Source organism: Malaya genurostris, chromosome 3 (assembly GCF_030247185.1).
Source record: "Malaya genurostris strain Urasoe2022 chromosome 3, Malgen_1.1, whole genome shotgun sequence".
NCBI classification, from domain to species: domain Eukaryota; kingdom Metazoa; phylum Arthropoda; class Insecta; order Diptera; family Culicidae; genus Malaya; species Malaya genurostris.
Genome location: NC_080572.1, coordinates 196,620,214 through 196,642,389, shown reverse-complemented (window position 1 = coordinate 196,642,389; position 22,176 = coordinate 196,620,214). Strand labels below are relative to the sequence as shown.

Genomic DNA, 22,176 nt, shown 5'->3' with positions numbered 1-22,176 from the left:
ATAATGTCACTAATTTTTGTCGTAGCTGGCAGAACAGATTTCATCCATCTTAGATTCAAATCAGATCAGACTTCCGGTTTTGAAGATACTGTGTGATTGAGTCAATTTCACACAAATTTATTGGGTTTATTGAGTTTGCAGATTTTAATAGTCGATGGCTGAATAAACTTATTTCAGTTATACTGGTATTCGGTTATCGATCCCGAAAGGTACTCAAAATTTAATTTAGAATGCTCTACGATTTCTTGAAGCTACAATGATTTTTAAAAATTTCAATCAAATGGCTTACAATCACTTAAGGCCATCGCCCAAGTACCATGCGCGTGTGGGTGTTTTTAGGAAATTTTCGATGGCAAATTTGAAAATTTTGCCAAAACTAAAAACATACAGACCTTTGAAAAACTTTTATCTATCCGCAGTCTGAAAATGGCTGAAAAATCCGGAGGATTTTCCGAGTGTAATCAAAAATAGCTCTGAAAAAAAGAATGTTTCTGTGATCTTCCATAATTATTTGGAAAAATAATGCGATGACAATTTTTTTTTTTTTCAAATGAACCTCATGCTGGCTACAAAGATTACATTCAGACACAGTTTTGGAAAAGCTTTTCACGTTCTTCTAGGAAAATCAACGAATTTCATATAACCGAATTAGTTGACTTTTGACGATTCGGAAGTACTAAATGATATACAAAGTTTTACACAGAATAAGATCGATTTTTCAATGAACTGAAGAAAATCTGCATCGTTGCAAAATAATTTGTATTTCATTTAGTACTTTCAAATCGTCAAAATACAACGAAATCGGTTATATGAAATTATAAACGACGGTGTCAAAATTATTCTTTTAAATTAGGCTCAAAACTGTTTTACTATTTAATTATATTAGTTGATGGTTAAACAAATCAAATTCCATTATAACTGCTCTCAGTTTCCGGTTCCGGAATTACCAGGAACAGTGGTCAAAATCTTTGAAATGGACCGTGAGTTCCATTTATGGTATTATGTAAGAGAATTCTTCAAAACAGGTTCCAGAATTGACTCTAATTTTGTTAAATAATTCGAGACCCGGAAGGCCGAGTATCGCAGGCCAATCGATTCAGTTCGAAGAATTGAGCAATCGTTTACGTGTGTCTGCATGTGTGTACAGAACATAATGGCATAGATTTCAGGAGAATCTTTATACTCTTCGTTTAACAGACATTTTCGTACCTTCGGTGGTCTGACTGGGTCTGGCCAGACATGTACCCTGGTTTCTATGCATTTTGGTGTAAATTAGAAACATATTCAGGCTCATTTTTTTAAAAACTAAAACATATTTTTAGCATAGAATTAAATACACTTTTTGAAAGCTGAATGGATCCTCAAGTCGATAGATAAAATGATAGTGTGTTAAATAAAACGTAAAAACGAAAAAGACCTGGCTGAACTCATCTGTCAGACGGAGATCAAACTGAATGCCTTTATAAAAGTAATTTGAAAACTAACAACACCAACGAATTTTCACGCAAAAACACATGCCGATTGATAAAATAGGTATCATCTTACTGTTAGGTGGATTAAGAACGTTGTTTTATGTCAAATGTCTGAGGAATGCATGTAACGTCGAATGTCGGTGTTATCTCGAAAAAAAATCGAAATCGTCTCTGGAATTGCCATAAAAATGAGACTTGGACAATTTTCGAGTCGTAGAACCCCCGAATCGATCTAAATAACATCATCTCTCGGCGAATCCCCCATTTTTAAGACATCTGACATAATTTTTGATCAGTTTCGTAGTTTGAATCCGAATTTGCAATGCAATTTACAAATTTTACAATTTAGTTTATGCATAAATACTCCCGCATAAAAAGACGTCAGTGTAATCGTATAAGTGACGTAACCTACAAATCGCACTTTTTCCATTTGCTTTATATTTTCTCAGTGGGAAGTCAGTGATCAAATTCAAATGTATTATTAGCATAAACGAATCGTGTCGCATAAGTAATGTGAGCCTTGAAGTATGATTTTGTGCATTGTAAAAAATTCGTTCTATAAAACTGTTTTAATAAGATTGTCTGAATGAGACCAAATTACCAGTTTTACACACTCTAGTAGAATTCCATTCTACCTTCTGATGATGCTTATACACGGGTTGCTCGATAAGTTTTGATAATTTGTAATAATTATTTCTATAAGTCAAATCTGATAGCAGCATCGTATAGCCCACTGTTATAAATGGAATGCGTACTCAGAACACTTTGTTATTTTAGTCTATTTCTGCTATTTATAATGACTAACAAAATTCACTTCTGCAAAAAAAAGATGTTTCGTTTCGATAGTTTTCCGAATTCAATCGAGGTCGTCGTGCGCTCCAGAGCCAATTATTGATGCTGCGCATGGCCAGATTTCCAAAGATCGTTATGTGACATTTCAGGGTCACTTTCATACATTCAATACTATATGTACATTTGATCGGAAAAAAGATTTGTTCGCGTTAGATACAGCATGATTTGACAAATAATAAACGGAAATGTAGCGAAAATTTAATCATGGTACTTCAAAATAAGACTGTGATGCGAATGAAATTCAACAACGGTCAATGAGACTATGAATTTGAGTTGAAATTGAAATGAAGTAATCGGTTTAGCCATCTCAGAGAAATCGATATGAGACTCCTTCTAGAATATTTTGATCACTGTTTCCGGTGCTTCGCAAATCTAGGGTCAGCTGCCGCTAGATTGAGTGTATTTCACATTCATCTAACAACTGAAAACTGGAAGAAAAATACTGCTCAGTTTTGAGCTATTCGACATGAAAATTAATGTAATTATCGTGACCAACTTTTATTTCATTAAAAATAAATTTTACAGACCAAGTGACTGCAGTTCTAAATTCCACCTATCTTACAGCAACACACGTTCGAAGATGGAGAGATCGAAGTTGCTAGTGAGGAGATGTTGAGCCAGGATCCACTGTCCGACAATAAGCACTCATTCGCCGTTTCACTCTCACTAGGAAATCCATTCATCAACATCAATAAAATCAAATACCCAAATACGCATTTTCAGCACGATCAAATGCACACAAAATCGACGTACCCAGGAAGATTGACACAAGAGAAAAGCATCGAAAACGTACATTCGTCAAATTCAACGCCTGTATGAAAACACTGCTTTGAATGTAGACTAAATTTAATTATCAATTTCTCCGTTTTTTTACAGCAGCCTACTTTCGAAGATGGAGAGATTGAACTTTCCCGTCCGGAAATTCTGAACCAAGAACATATTGTCGATAATAAACATTCGCTCGCAGTGTCGCTCTCGTTAGGCAACACGTTAATTAATCTCAACAAAATCAAATACACAAATGCCCAATCTCATCATGATCAAATGTCTTCTATGCGCCCTGAAATGTTAGCTCAGTATCCACTAGCAGACAATAAGCACTCGCTCGCGGTATCACTTTCGCTAGGGAATACATTAATCAATCTCAACAAGATCAAGTGTCCACAGTGTCGGAAGGTAAGTAAGAAGTGGAGGAGGAGAAAAGTATGCACCCAAGTCAATCCTTTTTTTTTATTTTCTGTTGACCCTCCTCAAAAGTCACATCTTCATGTCCTTTCGTCTCCCACCTAGTATACAACACAGTCTCCCTTTGTTATTGATTCGGATTGCCTTGTAAAGAAAAAAAAAAACCTGTTTTAACTCAGTCTTATTGCTCCTTTATCACTCCTTTTTTACACACCCTTCGTCAAATTTTGTGTGAGCGAACGAATTTACGGACTGGTAGATCGTTTCCATTGATTTTGGTTTTCTTGCCTTTCTGCTTTTCATCTCTCATACGCACTTGTGAATTGGGTACAAACGCAAACGATCTGGATTCCGGAACACGAAATCGTATTGAATAGCGTTTTGATACGATGGAGGAAATGCAACAACATCGCACCAAACATCTAACGGAAAATAAATTTAAGTGCGAAATATGCAGTAAGGAATTCCCTAGTCACAGCTCAATGTGGAAGCACACCAAAGCCCACACCGGTGATCGTAAGGATTTTTCTGTGATATGTTTGCAAAACACAGTAAACACTCTGTTTTTGCTTTTCGTTTTAGGTCCATTCGTTTGCCAAATCTGCAACAAAGGGTTCACGCAACTAGCTAACCTGCAACGTCATGACCTTGTTCACAACGGTGAGTTAAATATGGATAGAAATTTGTTATTGCAAGTTAGTTTTTTTAACGCTAACTACAAATTACTATAGATGGTATTGCAGCGTTTATTCTTAACCTTTTCGGTGTGTTCGGGTCGACACGATCTGGACGGCGTCCTTACAGAGATTGAATTTTTCTATGAAACAAAATAGTGTTCGATAATTCTGAATTTTTCTCATTTACTGTTACAGTAGTGCTACAAAAAGAAAACATGCTTTGTGGATGCAATAATGATCATAATACAGCTCGTTATCACGACCCATTTCTTCTGGGTATTCATATCTTGAATTGAAACGATTCGAAGCGTATAAGTTTGTGAAACACTTAAAGTTTGTTTTTGTGTCCACTGCAAATATCATTACATAATGAGATCTCGAGAATTATCATGCTAAAAGTCATTTCCAAGACAACCCGAGTTTTCGTTGTGCTATTAGTTTGATATAGTTTGATAATATTACAGTTTATATTTGTGATATGTTAGGCAAAATGCAACAGACTTGTTGACAATTTGCAAGTTTCGTCAATAACTGGCTTGTTTGGATACAACCCAAGAATGACTCTTGTGTTGACAGTGATCCAACGAAATTGTTCGTTGTAATGCATTGGTCAAAAGTGCTCGTTCTGTGCTTCGTTTTTTATTCAAATTTCGATCTTATTATTCAATGCATTCTCCTTGAAGATCAATATAATTCAAACATTTCTACACAACTTTTATACCGCGATTCTTCCTTAGTATGCATGTGTATTGTAGGATGCGAATCTTTTTCCAGCAGACTTATATTTTTAATCTGGGACCAGAAAATTGTCACTTAGGGCTAAATCTGGTAAATGTGTTGGTTGTGGTAGAAATACTAATAATTCATGAAATTTAGCGTTACGAATAACAATTCATGGAATTTGACCAACGTAAAGCTCGACTTATGACACAGTGCATTATCCTGCTGAAAAAGCACTTGTTCTTTTTCATTCCGTATTAGTGTAGTATTAGTGTAGTATTCACTATTGATTGTTTCACCTTTTTAAGGGTCATTAATCTACTAAATTCCATTCATATTTCAAAATACAGAAGCCATAACCTTGCTGACCGATGTTTGAGTTTTCGGACGCTTTGGTCGGTTTTACTAGCTGCTTTTCATTCCACTAGTTGCCAAACATGGTCAAACACTCTTTTGAATCAACTTTACGTTACGTTGAGGTTTTTGGTCAGCTGTGAGAAAACGCGATATCCATTCCGTCCATATCCATTGCCTTTCGCGTGTTAAATTAAGGGTTCCTATTTTGCGGGATTACTAATAGAAGCTAAGTAAATCCTTATTTCGCCATTATTACTGCAAGAGAAAATCCATATAGGAATGTGTTCGTTGCTAATCAAATGTGTTAGTGGAAGTAAGCTGAATCTCAAAAAAAATTCTCGAGCAGTTTTCAGACAAACGAAAGAGTTCTAGCCTAAGATTTTCGCTTTTCTTCAATTACAATTCTAAGCAGAATGAACTGATCAGTTTATTTTTCAGCCATGTGGAAGATTTATTGATTAAAACCTGGAATTTGTTTTTACGCACACATTGTTGACATTACTCATACGTTTGCAAAGTGTCTTGCTCTTTAGTGAAGTGTCTGTAAGACCAGCTCTAGCCTCATCAGCATTCCATTTTCAGCTATACCGCAATGATCGTGTACCCAACAACAACAACAACAGGGCAACAGTATTTGATATTCAGAGATTTGAGTTCCAAATGCGATCACTAGATTCGATCGAGAATCATTCGAACTGAACACAGAATCGCGTAGATTTGTGCTTGGAACACTGTACAGTACACTCCTAGTGACAGCACGAATATCCAGCCGAGAACCACTATCTACGATTTCACATTAAATATCCTGGAAGAAAAACTACATGTGAGAGTTAGGTCATTGGGAGCGAGTAAATACTCATACCAAGTAATCATTTGAGACCACAAGTTAGTGTACCATAGTGGCATAGTCTATTGGGTTACGGTACGCACAAGATAATGCTTCTTGTTCTAGGAACACATGTGGTGGTTGAATGTACAGGAGTGCCTCTAGGGCAGCAGTATAGGTTGTCGTGAACGCTCCCGTTATAGTCATTAGGACCTTTTATTTGAGATGATTAAGCTTCGACTGACGTTTCGCAATATTTCCTTTCTGCCACCATACAAGGCTAACAATAGTTGTATGGATCTGATGAATATATCTGGATTTGAGTCCCTGCCCCCTGGTGTATTTAACTTGATACACTCACCAAAAACAACCTAAGAATTGAAGAATCGTAATGAACTCCTGTGATAATCCTATGATGAGTGAAAAGCACCATTGATGTATAAATACATGTCCAGCAATTGAAAATAGTTATTTCTATAACGAAATCCCAAAAATATATGCAAAATTATAAAAAATTGTTGTTAGCATTTGAGTTTATGAAATATCATACTAACGCCATTATAATTTTTTCTCAAAGAAAATCTTTAGCTAATAAACCCGAAAATTTTAATTGTTCTGATTAGATGAAGAGTCTTTCCATGATCTGTTGACATCAGAAAATTAAATCGATTGTGTCATTTCTTCGAATGGTTGACGATGCTGCAACAAATAATGATTGGATTTTAGAAGTTACGCGGTTTTTCTTATGCGAATTTTCCAAGTTATGCGGTTTTCTTGTTTTGTCTTAGAAATGTACTGCCCATACTTGTATATCATTCCCATATGGATAATCGAAATGTCTAAATAGACCAGTAATATTGCCACATTTTATTATATTAAATTAACGAATTTTGCACTAAATAGGACAGACAAGAAATAATTTTTGGTTTTACATTTTACCGAACAAACTTACAAGTTTTATTTTTATTTATGAAAGTATATTAGATAGACTATACGAGTATGGGCAGTGTAGCGCCGAGAAATATGTTCATTTACAATATCTATATTTTAACTATTTTACGTTGCAATTAATCTCGATAATTTGTAAACCGTAACTTTAGGAAACTAATAAAGCTTAAATGTATACATTATTTATGTTATCAATAATAATCCGTTGAAAACTGAAACGAAGTATACAACGTATATCGGTTTATATTTTGTTTTAATCTCTGATAGTACGTCTAACGGTGCTGTTTAAACATTGGATCATATTGACCCCATATTAACGTATTGACCCAGCATATGACATATCATATATAGGATAATCTCGTTTGAAAAATAGTTATAATAGTGTCTTTGCTTTTCAGCATTATGACGGAATAGGGTAACAGAGATGTTTTGACCACTTCCTTTGTTTTGGTCCACCTAACAAACTGTATGGATTTAATCAATGTTAAGTAATCAATGTTGCATCAATTTAAAGCTAATTACATTAAATGCCCTCGTCAATGAGCTTTGGAGATCGTACTGGTTCGTGCACACAGGAAATCTGCCAGATGTTTGCGGAAAAGTTTTCTAGGGTTTTTTCAAATGAAATCCTGACTCAGCAGCAAATTGCTGCCGCAGCACTTAACGTTCCCCTGTCTAATAACTCATTGAACTGCATCAATATTGACGAAGACTCAATACGGACGGCAATTGTAGGAATGAAAGCCTCAAATTCTCCAGGCCCCGATGGAATACCGGCAGTTATTCTTAAAAAGTGCTCGCGTGGAGTAATCGCTCCCCTCTGCAAACTGTTTCGAATGTCTCTCGCTACAGAAGTTTTCCCCAATTTATGGAAAGCTTCCTTTATGTACCCAGTCCACAAGAAAGGCGATAAAAAGGATATAAACAACTACCGCGGTATCACTTCCCTTAGCGCTATACCAAAGCTGTTCGAAAAGGTTATACTGACACCAATTTTCAATCACTGCAAGCAATATATCGTCGATACTCAACACGGTTTCATGCCTAACCGCTCAACAACCACAAACTTACTATCGTTTTTGTCTTATGTGTTTGATGCAATGTCTAACGGTTTACAAACGGACGTTATCTACACAGATCTTTCCTCCGCTTTCGATATAATCAACCACGACATCACGGTTGCTAAGTTGGACAGACTTGGATTCAGTTCGAACATTCTTCGTTGGTTGCAGTCGTATCTTAGGAATCGTCGTTTAGCAGTTAAAATTGACGATCATACTTCCGGAGAGTTCCTCGCATCATCCGGAATACCACAGGGTAGTCATCTAGGACCGTTAATATTTTTACTGTACTTCAATGATGTCAATTTTGCCTTGGAAGGTCCTCGCTTATCGTTTGCTGATGATGTCAAGATCTATCACATCATCCGCAACTTAGAAGACGTAGCCTTTCTCCAGCGGCAATTGGTAATCTTCGCAGATTGGTGTAAAGTTAACCGTATGATTGTAAATCCAGACAAATGCTCGGCCATTACGTTCACGAGGAGAAAAATGCCATTGCATGTCGAATACTTTCTGGATGGATCCTCGATTGGAAGATCTACTAGCGTTAAGGATCTTGGCGTCCATCTCGATGAGCAACTTACATTCAAGCATCACATCAGTTACATTGTAGCTAAAGCTTCCCGTAGCTTAGGATTCTTAATGAGAATAACTAAGCACTTCACAGACATACACTGTCTAAAATCGCTTTACTGCTCGCTTGTTCGTTCAACTCTCGAATATTGCTCGGCAGTTTGGAACCCATGCTACCTGAACGGTGCTCATAGAATTGAGGGAATACAGCGTAGATTCGTTCGCTTCGCTCTTCGTCGATTGCCGTGGACCGATCCTCATCAACTACCTAGTTATGAAAGTCGCGGGTTATTAATGGGTCTCGACACATTACAAGTGCGACGAGAATTATCACGCGCTTTGATAATAGCAGATATATTCAACGGTAGGATCGACTGTCCCGTTTTGCTCAACGAAATTAATATTAATGTGCGACCCAGAGCTCTCCGCAACAGTGCTTTTCTTCGACTTCCTATACGACGTACCAACTATGGCGCAAACGGTTCTATTATTGGTTTACAGAGATCGTTCAACCGCGTTTCATCTGGGTATGATTTTAATGTGTCACGAAGCAGAATACGTACAAATTTTCTGAATATTATTAGGAATTATCATTAGGACCAAATTGTGTCTGTTGATTGTAAATAAATAAATAAATTAAACTACCTATTGCGGAAGGGTTTTTCAAAGATATTACAACATTTGGTGGATATTTTCACAAATTGCCCCAGAATACCTCTGTTACCCTAGTTAATATCAGTTCATTTGGTTCGAATCAGTGATCTACTGGGTTATATTAAGTTAAATGAAATTGCGACCAATTCAGGATCAATAAATTCTTCGTTTTCTGGTAGATTAGTAGTTATTGAGAATGAACAAATTAAAGACAGGCATAAAACAGATCTCTGTGCCACTTGCCAGGGAAGGAACATTGGAAGTCAATGATTACAAACATTACAGCTCTGTCAGTGAAAACAAAAAAAAATCAATAGAGTATACTAGTATGGCTCTTGAACACAATTGAACGCAGAGCTAATAATTAGAGATGAATCAAAGAAGGAAAATACTTTGCATTTCTAAGTCAAGCCATATTTTCTTCTTTCTATTTTCCGATTGTTTCACGCCGCATAACAGGACTGAAGCCTTTCAAATGTCCAATCTGCGAAAAGTGCTTTACGCAGCAGGCAAATATGCTGAAACATCAGCTCCTTCATACCGGTAATTTCAGATTGCAAACGATTCTTTCATCCTTTGTTACTTGAATTATCCTATTTACAGCACCTATTAAATCCAGATTTTACACTTAGCTTCTTTTATTCATCTCTTTACACCCAATACGATCAGTTTCTTGAAACCTTTCCTGTTTTTACAGATTATGTGTGATTTGTCATTAAAATAAGTAATTGTTTCGTTCCAGGACTTAAACCATACAAATGTCCGGTGTGCCAGAAAGCATTTTCTCAACATGCAAATATGATAAAACATCAGATGCTTCATACAGGTTCGTAGAATGATGTATGCTTTTCGTAATGCTGCCCCATTCTCCCTTCTGATCCTACATCTCCCTACACTGTAACGAAACACATACAACCGTAAAAAAGTACATCCCTTAAAATGTTGCTATCTCATTCTCTTTTCTTTCTTTCCGATGGCGATCAATGCAGGTTTGAAGCCTTATAAGTGTCCAGTGTGCCATAAGGCTTTCACCCAACACGCCAACATGGTTAAACATCAGATGCTTCATACCGGTAAATATCGTATTGGTTATACGATATCTTGATCCACTATACCCTTTCTTTTCTGTGCCAAATCCTAAAAACCAAGCATTAAATTTAAATAAACGAGAATCTCGATATCATTCAGGAACATTTATTAGGTTTACTCTGGGGGTTAATGCACTATTTGAAGACTTGAATATCTTGTATATCATTTCGCGGAACGAATGAAATATTAGTTACCTAATGCTGATTACTAAAAAACAAAATGTGATTGTCATCAACGTTCTCTTCTTATTACTATAAGACAAATTGTTATAATATATTCTGATTTCAGTTGGATTTATATCAATCTATGACAGTATCATCTGTTCGTTGTTATTTTTAACATATAATACTCTACACCTTATAATCATCGCATATTACGACAGATCTACGATCTATGTTTTGGGCTTCGTTCCGCAAAATGAAGCACATTCACTTAAACCCACCCAATTTTATGTTCACGTACAATTAAATATGAAGACTTGTTCTAAACATCTCAATGAAATATCTCGTTTCAGGTTTAAAACCTTATAAGTGTCCCGTTTGTGATAAAGCATTTACCCAACAAGCCAATATGGTCAAGCATCAGATGCTGCATACTGGTAAGTTATTTTATATCCAATCTTCCTAAGTTTGCAACAGTTTTGAATGACATAATTTCAACCACAAATGACTACCTCCTATCGCTACGATGACAACTGGAGAATTAACTAATTCCAATCGTTTTTCTCCCATCTTTCCTACCCTTTCAATTGACAACACTCGAATGAAACGTAATATCCCCCCAATCCCGTTTTCTAGGAGTAAAACCTTACAAGTGTTCTACGTGTGGCAAGGCTTTTGCACAGCAGGCAAACATGGTCAAGCATCAGATGCTTCATACCGGTAAATCTTAGAACGTTTAAGTTGAATAGATTGTTGTAATCGCAGATATCTTCCTTTATCTGTTAAATTAAGATGAAGCCAAATAGCACCTTCTCGCGGATGAGCATCTCAATAACGATTGTTCAACGGATAACGCTTGTTACCTCTAATAAACGAAAATTCAATAGAAAAGAAAAAAACACGATATTTCGATTTCACTTTTTACTAACATAGCACTCATTTTCCTAATCTTCATTTGAGCCTTCCTGTAATATTGTTTTTGTCTCTTTTAACTTTACTTTTTCGTCAAAATGAAATACACATGATTGTCAATCACACCGACAAATGCAGGAGTGAAACCATACAAATGCCCAACCTGTGATAAAGCTTTTGCTCAGCAGGCGAACATGATGAAGCATCAGATGCTCCACACCGGTAATATTCGATTCCTTTATTTTTCTGTTATGTTTATGTCTTTCGGGTTGTATGGCTAAAGTAAAAAAAAAAAAACGATTCTATGACAAGACCCCGAATTCCATTCTTTCGGAAGTCACACTTTCGCGCAATACATTGTTCCGGATCCCATTTCGATTCAGCTCTGGTGATGAATGCATCGAAGGTATCCGGGCGTCGAAATGTACTCGTGGATAGAAAATTCTGCTTAACCGTAGATTGCTCCGTTCACATTCGGAACCAACTTTATTAGAAAATCGAATATACTCAATATGCTCACTGCTGTTTGAAACTACCCGTAGGAACATTGTACGGTTATTTGCTATCAAGGAGTCTGGGTTCTATCATAGAATTAGTTAGTCGTAGCATTATTTCAGGGAAACGACCTTCGTTGTCTCGACGGTTAGGAGTACAAGACACTTTTAAGCATAATCATAGCATTTCGAAATCTACACGTTATTTGTTTGCATCGACTCAATTATGGTCAGGTTACCGATGTCACCTTGAATTCCTGGGATTGGTCATCAAATTTTAGAAAGCCTGTTCAATATTTTCCATTTGTACCTTGTTTTGAATTTAGTTAATTTAAAACATTTAACCATTGAAAAAAGATTCAGTTTCGGTTTAGTAAAAAATAGTCGACTTCGAGTTACAACAAAAGCTAACGGTGTTTTAAAAAGAATGACACGATCAGTGTGTTTCGAATAAGCAGGGCAACTCCAAATCGCAGCCAAAGACACATCGATTGCAAAATCAATGCATAAAATAATGGAAATTGCTCATGCATCGCAACATCTTGCAATTAGTAATCTTTATGAGATGTGATTTAATATTCTATCGGATTTCGATAGATTTTCTGAGTGAAGATTGAATTTTTGTTATTCGGCAGAAATTGTCCTCTAAGAACTTCTAGTTGTAGGCAGTGTTGGTGATTGCCGGAAATTTAACAGAAGCTGGTATTTTGCTATCTATATTGTATACAACATTTTCAATCCGGTAGAAGATGCTACGAGAACTCGAGTCTCTCAATGCATGAACCGTGAGAGAATGTTGCTACATTTCTTCGCCCCACTTCATACTCTGAGTATTTAACGCCCTTAAAAAATTTACAGTCTGATAATGATCGTTGCTGTGTGGAAGTTCCCAAGAGAGAATCGCAAGTTGACAAGTATCGCAGAAAATCGAATCGATGATTCAACTTGATGATTCTCGTATTTGGTTGCAATATGTCAAAACCCTTGTGTGGAGCATTCACAGACATTTTCATAGACTCAACTTATACAAAGGTTATATGCACATAGTTAGAATAAGCGGCAATAGTAAAATGATTCTATCGCAATTATCCACTGCCCATACAGAATCGGATCGCGAAACGAGAATAAGTGACCGTTTGTTGCTTCAGAGAGAATCCCCACAGCAGTGTGCTAACCGTTGATTCTCAGCAATGTCATCGAGAGAAATTCGCTCTCGCACTGGTGTCTATTCTATGTTATTCTAGCCATGCCGGGTTTTTGTTGTTGCGATGATATCCGTATCTCTTTGTTGGCAATGATTGAATCGTGTGAAGAGTTGCGAGCAATCGTTCTTTGATACGATAAAAGCCATCCTTGGTTGTAGGTGTCAGAAAACGATGTTTAAAATTAAAGATGGTGACTTCGGATTTGTAGTAGATATTCGGCTGTAAAGTCTGTCGGTTTATTTTGAAATTGTTTGACATGTACCTAGCGAAAATAAATGTTTCAAATTAATTAGTAATTCCTCAATCTTGGAGGAAACACTGATGTTTCAAGCGTTTCGAGAACCGATAGTTTCAATCTTGAAATCGTTTTGAAATCAATTTTGTTCAACAACAAAAGCATGTTCTATGAATACCGATGTTCTATAGCAGTAGCTTCTCATGGCAAAAATTACGAGCTATACACTGATTATATCAGATGTAACAGTTCGTTGTAAGTGAAAACTAAAGATTAGGGAATTTATATTCGCCTGGATTTTTAATACAATGAAATATCGATATACTTTTTTTTATTAAACTTTTTTCGTATCATCGATACAAAAGAAGAAATCCGCGCGCTGCACGTCGAGCAAATCTGTCAATAAAGTCATCAATAAAACAGCTTCGACATTGGAACCAAGTCATTTTTTTAATCTGTTCGGCCCCGTTACTTTAAAACGCTAAACTTTGTTTTCCCTAGCAGTTTGAAAAATTTTATGAGCTCATTGTCATTCTGTGATTGATTTTGGAAAAAAATGTGTTATTGTGTCATTTTTTAAATATGTGCAGTTTGTTCAGAATCTGTGAAACTCAGATTATTCTGTGAACCTGGCAGCTCTGAAGACAGCAATTTGTTTTCAACTGCCATATGCATAAGCCGCTGAAGCCTCTTCTGAAGGTGTGCATACAAGTTCTCAAAGAGCCAAAAATGACAACAAAAAATACAACAAACTTCAGAGCTGGGCTGAGTAATTCATTCTCTTCATGAATCTATGCGACAAGAGATACTTGAAATTTTAAGTTGGATGTATATGAGATGGACAAGAAAAATTGCACGAGTTCAGAGCACCACGTATTGGCTACGGCAACGCGCTATGAAAAGGTCGTTTGGCTGTCATTGACCAGCGCAAGCAGCTTATAATGAATTTGTGCATATTGTGCTCATTATTTTCTATTCATTACCATCCGACCTGATTTCATCGAATATAGATTCCTAAAATAGATAGAATACGTATGGGGATGCTGTTAATTCCTTCAATTTGACTGGTTGTGCAGTGCACGAGGTGCACATAAGGACGCCACTGTTATATGGCAAGAATTTCGAAAAATTCTAACAATCCGGAAGTCACCGTGTTGGATTTTGAAATTATTTCTTTCACCTCACAAGGCTAGCGATAGTGAATAGTTTACTGACAGTATTGGCATGTGGCTTGCTGATTTTCGTAGGTGACCAGCGATATACCTTTCGTCGTAATCGAAAGTCACATAAGAGGGAATTTATTTGGTTAAGTCAATAATTGGTTCTTGTTCCATACCCCTATAAAAGAAGCAAATTTCCAGTGTTCAAGTGACATCGGTTAAACACAGAGTTAGTTAATATGTTTCATTAATTCCACTTCGGTTTTAGCCCTGTTGGTCACTCATCAGGGCTAAACACAGAGAATCGGATAACTGGTTTTCAGGAATGTCGAATACGTATATACCAGAAAACCTCAAAGTTTATACATTTAATTTACATCAGAGTTTCGGTTCCGACGTTAGGTGTGGCATAATTTTACCATTATCTAGTCTTAATTTTGTATTAATTTTAAATTTGATATATTGATTTTCTTGTAGCAGACCTAATAAGGGCCGTTAGATCCCTGAAATAATGCTAGACTGTATATTGAATACGTTTTGCTGCAGATCGTAACATCTTTCATTTATTTCTATAAATTCAACAGGATTAAAACCGTATAAGTGCAACACGTGCGGTAAAGCCTTCGCTCAACAGGCCAACATGGTTAAACATCAGATGCTTCATACGGGTAATTTATGACAAATACTTTAATTTTGAGTTATTAAGAATAACATTCCGCGATTCGTATGCGCTGTGGTGCAATTTTTGTTTTCAATAAAACATACCTTGCTTGTTTGGCTAAAACCGAGATTAAATAGGTTTTAATAATAATAATAATAATAATAACTTGTCCGCTATTGCACCACAGCGTCACATAATCCTCCACTCTGCAAATGAAACGAATAAGCATCAGATTCTCGCTTCTTACGCCAAAACTTTTGTACTTGCTAGTAATTTATGACACTGATTTTTCGCGTCCTCAGGTATTAAACCGTATAAATGCAATACGTGCGGTAAGGCTTTCGCACAGCAAGCCAACATGGTCAAACATCAGATGCTTCATACCGGTAATATTTTTTTTTTTTTATATTTGTCTACGACCTGGTGCGGAAACCTAGTGATCGATGTTTGATTATTTGACAATACACATTACACTTCAGTAACATTATATACGTGGTTTGTTCCAGAGGTAGTCACAAATTTTGAATTTCGCGGGCTTAGTATGTCCGATTTTTTATCTTTTGATGGCGTTATGTTGGTACTCACAACCCTCACTTATGTTGACAATTCCGGCCATTTTGAATTTCCAGTCAGTTTTTGACAGCATTTGTGCGTGGACGTTTTTTAGCTTGTCTTCGATTTTGATATATCCCAAGAAAAACGGATCAAGAATTTGTATTGAATGTTGTGTGAAGAACAACTTAAAGTGCACAGATGCATTCATAATGTTGACTGTTGCATACGTCGAAGCTACCTGGGACACCTTTATCGGCAATACAAAATGTTCTCAGAGGGCCGAGAAGATGTGGGCGACGTAGAGCGTTCCGGAGCATGTCAAGAAAACATTGACGAACAGTATCACAATAATTTGGCTCAGACGATGTATGATTCTGTTGGTGACGACTCAAAATTGGCCCACAGAGTCATAACTGATGACGAATCATGGGGGTTTTTGATAGGGTTACATCCACAGATGCTTCCCTCGCCCGGCTGTAATTTAATAAGGAGAAAAAAATTGCAATTGTAAAGAGTGTTTGTTTTCAACATTCCTTGTGATGCCGGGAATATCATAAAATCGTTGTGATATGGACTGTATTGATCACACCATATTATTCCCACTTATGAGATCGCGATTATGAGATGCGAATGGTTTAGTCTAAGTGGGCTTATCTGGTCTTTGCAACACTTCTTTATCCAAAGGTCTGCTAATCATTGGAGAAATTCAGCTATTCAATAATGGAATCAGATATCTGATCCGATTAGAAGTTTGACAATTTTCTACTTATTGTAACAATTAATATTTAATCACGTTTACCACTTTGATAACGTTTTTATATCGGAATTCTGTGGTTGGTTGTCATGTTTGTCTTTTGGGACTTTACCAGAAGATTTATAAGAAATGAAGTCTGCTTAAGGCCATTTCGAAGCGTTTCCATCAGCGTCTGCTTTTTCAATTTTAAATTTGTGCGGATGTTTAAATGGAGATTCTCCTATAATCGGGACTTTTCGTTCCTTCATTTCGAGCGTGGATTAGAAAAAAATATAGGTTGCCTAATCTTCCATTTTTATGTAGTTGGATTGAATTCAATGGTCACATCCCGTCTCCGAAACATGACCGAACGAACTGTAGATTTCCAAGATACTCGATCTTGAGTCGTCGTTCTCCAGTCGCACCCAACGAGTGCGAGGTCTACCCCACAATCGATGACCTCTCTCATTATTTCTTCTCAGTTTTTGTAGAAACAGGAAATGAAAATTAAGGATGTGGATATATAGAACGGAAAGGTGGAGACGTTCCGATGTTCAACCAGCCGTATAGAGATTGAGAAAAAAAACATCCATACAGTGAAGAACTCACCGTGCGTGAGAATGCCGTCGCAAGTAGAACGTGACAAATTCTGGTAATTTTTCTTTTTGTCGGTTCGGATAGTAAATGGTAAAAGACTTTTTTAACAACTTTCCGACATACCAGAGTCTCGGGTGATTCGCATTGTTCAGATGCCTAAACCCGACTTCTCTGGTAGAAAGTAAAAGTTAAGTTACTAAAAGATTTCTGCTTGCTTAAATGACCCCGTGTCACGTCTCACCTTTCTATATACTCACATCCTTGCTCTCCCTTGAGTACTATCATTCGATAATTTTCATTTCTTGTTTCTTAAAAAATGGTATCTGGTTAGGTGAACATCGCAAAAAGAAATATACCTAGCCGTTAAAAAAAAGTAAAATATATGTTTTGTATTCTTTATGAAACTCTCAAAATTTAATACGCTTTTATTCGATGTAAAAATGATTAAATCGTTCAAGTTATTCTTTATTTATCGTACGCACGCACTTTGTGCAATCATATCTCAGGAAAAACTCGATGGTTTTACATAAAATTCGCATTGTGGCCTAGGGTGGGTCACTTAGAGCAGTGTGCCAATCACACATTAACACAATGCATTGGTACATTTCTCAATATTGGCACTTTCGTTTTGATTCAGTTGCACAGGTTGCGGCTCAAAACAAGCTCACTTTTGACAAGAAGCTGGGGCACAGAGTGACACACTTAGGCTCACACTTTATCGCGTGTTTTTTAAAGGCACAACATAGTTTGTGTTATGCGACGCTCCCCTCGATTGTAGCAGTCTTTAACAAAGATCGAAAAATCCCGTTTACAGAACATACAAACATTATTATGTCATATATCTTTATCAAGCAAATGATAGGAACGAAAGATATTGGTTTGTAGTATAAAGACGTACGGCTACAATTAAAAACATATCTACGAAAAATGTAAATTGCACATTCTGTAATCTGTTTAATCGCATCCTAGGATGTTTGAAACGGTAAGAAAAAATCCAGAGAAGGGAGAAAGTTTGCAAGTTTGAGTTCTGTCTCTGAAATGAACTTTTTCTTTTTTTTTGCAATCCCATCTTATCATCGAACGAGAATTCCAACCTGTCTTTCCTTGGATATTATAAATGATTATAAGTCAATGATTACGTCATAACGAATTAAACAAATTGAACCATCAGGAGTCGTCAGTCGTACTCTACAGTCCATGCACAACAGCTGTCGAAAACTGACTGGACATTCAAAATGGCCGGAATTGTCAACATAAGTGAGGTTCATGAGTATCGACAAAACGCCACCAAAAAATGAAAAATTAGACATACATAGCCCGCGACAATTCAAAATTCACGATTACTTTTGGAACAAACCACTTACACTTCAACGCATCAAGTAGATGTTATGCAAAAACATATTCCGAAATCGATTGCCAGGTGTCCTGTCATGTTTCAAACTCTATCGATGTTATTATTGAGTCTAGTAGTAGTATTAGTAGTATTAATAAAATAAATATCTAAAGGGTTGTTCGAGAAGATGAAACGTAAGTGTCCAAAAACAACTTGTTGAGCATCCATATACTTTTCATTATCTGAATTAGTCGCAAAAAACTTGTTGGAAATTTTAGCTGAAAAACTCAAGGCAACATTGGGATAATTTTTAGAAGAATATTAACAATTCTATGATTGCCAGGAACCTTAATGTTGCAAAGTTCCCTAATGATTGACTTAATTTCATGAAATTGCATGGTTTAATATGTTCAACTTTAGTTTCATTTCACGGAAGAGTAAACCTTTGTTTAACTTCCTTTTGTAAATTATTAACTATGGATTTCACAACAGCAGCAACAATAACGTTGATATTTTCGTCGACGAACAATCTTCAAACGAAAAAGCAATTGAATATTATCGCCCACGATAGGAGAATGGGATTTAGTTAGAGCTTTTGGGAGTGACAGATTCGTAGCTTCAATTAACATTATCTTAACAAATTAACTTCATTAAAAGTTCTGAATGCTACAGGAAAATGATCTGAATCAAACTTTGCATGTGGAATCAGTTCACTTCAACTGTGACTTTGATCAGTTTGGACCAGCTCGATTGTAAAAGGGTTTCTCACAGAAAAGAAACAAGTTAGGCTTTTTGGAAATAAAACTGAATAAACAAACAGATAGTTGATAATGAAGTAATTTTCCAATCTGGTTACATTGTCAGATATTTTATTCCGTATGCTTAGCAATTAGTTATCCTATTATGAACAATTTAGATCGATATCTTGTGAGTTATTACAAATCGCTTTAAAATATTTATTTGTTCGCCAGCGCATTAAAATGGTAGATACGCTGCTACCATAACAAAAAATTTCATGAAAGGTTTCCTCTTCAACCGCCATTGCGATAACTTTAGTAGTGGTCAGATCCTATATACCGTTGGTCAAAACATGGTAACTTCACCACACATTCCAGTAGTCCTGTCAAAACGGGTATACAACATAAGTTGGGTTGAGCTGAGAAATTCATCTTCCCTCGATTTTAAAGATTGGACATTTCAGCGTAAAACATTCATATGATTATCTAACATCATTGTTGAATTTTAATTTTATTATGATATTGTTTGCAAATTGTCATTCAGCTTCGTTTTACTTTCCGTTATGTTCCATAAGTTAAGGAATGTTAATTTTGGTACGTTTCTACCTGTAACACTGGCGTACGTGATGCCAGATGCAATAATTTCTTTATTTTGTTTTACATATTACTTAAAAATCAGCCAAGTTTAAAATAAAAAGTGACTTTTTCGTGGCATTGTTTAGACATTCCGACTTCAACGAACTATCGGTCTCTTTTTCATGCAAATATTTTATGACCAGTAAATTAGTCAGAGTCTAAATTTTCTGCCAGATGGTATATCCAAAATCTTAATTGTGTGCACCCTATTACGTTCATCATTTTTTTTTTGTTTCAATTATAGAGGCTTTAACATCTTAGGTCATTCGCCTCTTCGGACCAGAAAATCTTTCTGACCCTATGTGCGGGGTTGGGAATCGAACCCAGGCGGGCTGCGTGAAAGGCATCGACTATCCCATCACGCTATACCCGTCCCCAGGTTCAACGTCTATAGATGCTATCATCCACCTTTGATCATTGGATTTAGGGAGTTGATTGCATAAAGGCTCCGTGACAGACGCAACACGAGGTCGTTATTTGGCGTGACGTGAAAAGATATTTACCTATATCTAAGTAAATTGGGTTTTACCCAAATGTTGCGAATTGGGTGCCGTTAAACCTCTAAGTCCATCAAACATGCTTTTGGGGAGCCAGAATAATTGTTATCTATTTATTTTGTGCTGTCCTTTCGCCTTTTTCATTCTCAATCAAGATTAAACCAGCATCCATAACCATTCTTTAGGAATAGTATTTTTTGGAGTATAAAAATCCAGAAAATAAATCCAGACAAGAGTTCATAGCTTTTTATCACAGCGATGCACGGTTACATGTTGCGGAATCGGTCAGAAACCATTGGGATTATGATGAGTGGGAAATCATACATCATCCGCTTTATAACCCAGACTTGGAACCACCTGACTATCACTTTGCATGCTACATGCTCGTTGTTACGATACATGTTTCTTTTTCGTTCTTAGCTCTGGTAGATGAAAGAGAAGAGTTTCTTCGATCACGTCAGTGTTATCGATCTTTTTGAATAAGATTTTCAGTAGATTTCTTTAGGTATTTTTTTATGTTTCCGAAAAATGTACAATCTGGAATCAGAGCAAATTGACTCAAGTGGCACGTAATTTTCCTGAAAGAAAGGAAGGAGAAAAGATACATGGAAACAGCTTCTGTTGAGGGTTGAGGGTAAGCAAATGAAATCATCATTCTACAATCCCGAAAAATGCTGACCGACTCTAAAAAACAATGTTAGAATTTATATATTCATAGCATTTGTTTTTTGCTCTGTTTGTCCTATTGACATGATTGAATAATTCCTTTCCTAAGTAAACATTTTAATAACGCTGCAGATTAAGAGTAGATGTCGACTTAAAACAGCCAAAATTATTATGGTCGAATTGCATTGAACTATTTATGAAACAAAATATCTGCCATGATAATAACAGAAACTACTACTACTACTACTACTACCAGAGACCAATTCGATATGTACTGTTCAGTTTGATAAGTTAAGTTTTTCCTGCTCTTCCGCGTTTAGGAGTGAAACCCTACAAATGCTCAGTATGCGGTAAAGCATTCGCACAGCAAGCAAACATGGTAAAGCATCAGATGCTCCACAGCGGTAATTAGTTCATTTGTCTGTACACTGTTCGTTTGACTGATTTACTTTTCAACTTTCATGTTAAATCTTGGTATTGTTTGTCACCGCTCGCCCAGGAATAAAGCCATATAAATGTCCAACTTGCGATAAAGCTTTTGCCCAGCAGGCTAATATGGTTAAGCATCAAATGCTGCATACTGGTAAATAAATATCAATTCATTTTCATTCATATATATCTATATTTAACTTTCGCGCTCATAACGTTGCTACACTTTACATTAACACTGTTAACCTCTTTGCTTTATACTGTCTTACCGTTGATGAGCATCAGATCGGGTTCACTCACCTAAATGCGAAATTTACGAAAAGATCTGTGCTAAAACACCAAATCCACACATCAGTGCAACCTTTCGGAATCAGTTCGATTTGATGCTCATCCGTTTCGTTATTGTACCTACAAGGTCGCTGAAAATTTCTTGTTTCTCATTCAATAGGCGAAAAACCGTTTAAATGCAAAAGCTGTGATAAAGCATTCTCACAACGTGCCAATCTCAAAAAGCACGAAATGGTCCACCTTGGAATACGTCCGCACACCTGTCCATTGTGCTCCAAATCGTACTCGCAATATTCAAACCTTAAGAAACACTTGCTGGTTCACCAGAAGCAGTCAATGAAGCAACAACAGAACGGACAAGTAATGATGTAAGTATTGTGCATGTGCAAACTGTTATATGATCAATTTCACATCCCAAATGATGACCCCTAAACACATATCATTGATAAACGATGATAACATA

At 36.4% G+C, this 22,176-nt stretch overlaps 1 protein-coding gene across 12 annotated transcripts in view; it reads left to right on the top strand.

Moving 5' to 3' along the window:
* LOC131439416 (zinc finger protein 271-like) overlaps positions 1 to 22,176 on the top strand; it is a 38,655-nt gene that overhangs the window by 5,702 nt on the left and 10,777 nt on the right. Inside the window, exons 1-16 of one of the 12 annotated variants that reach the window (XM_058610388.1) lie at positions 1,915 to 2,802; positions 2,889 to 3,137; positions 3,201 to 3,500; positions 3,887 to 4,025; positions 4,092 to 4,169; positions 9,785 to 9,868; positions 10,068 to 10,151; positions 10,315 to 10,398; positions 10,929 to 11,012; positions 11,212 to 11,295; positions 11,626 to 11,709; positions 15,166 to 15,249; positions 15,545 to 15,628; positions 21,317 to 21,400; positions 21,496 to 21,579; positions 21,874 to 22,081. In XM_058610388.1, the coding sequence (XP_058466371.1) occupies positions 2,791 to 2,802; positions 2,889 to 3,137; positions 3,201 to 3,500; positions 3,887 to 4,025; positions 4,092 to 4,169; positions 9,785 to 9,868; positions 10,068 to 10,151; positions 10,315 to 10,398; positions 10,929 to 11,012; positions 11,212 to 11,295; positions 11,626 to 11,709; positions 15,166 to 15,249; positions 15,545 to 15,628; positions 21,317 to 21,400; positions 21,496 to 21,579; positions 21,874 to 22,081 (1,826 nt within the window). In that variant the 5' untranslated portion in view covers positions 1,915 to 2,790. Of the gene's footprint in view, positions 1 to 1,914; positions 2,803 to 2,888; positions 3,138 to 3,200; positions 3,501 to 3,886; positions 4,026 to 4,091; positions 4,170 to 9,784; positions 9,869 to 10,067; positions 10,152 to 10,314; positions 10,399 to 10,928; positions 11,013 to 11,211; positions 11,296 to 11,625; positions 11,710 to 15,165; positions 15,250 to 15,544; positions 15,629 to 21,316; positions 21,401 to 21,495; positions 21,580 to 21,873; positions 22,082 to 22,176 lie in introns of those variants that run through there. The other 11 variants (XM_058610387.1, XM_058610386.1, XM_058610389.1 and 8 more) reach the window with 11 other exon arrangements.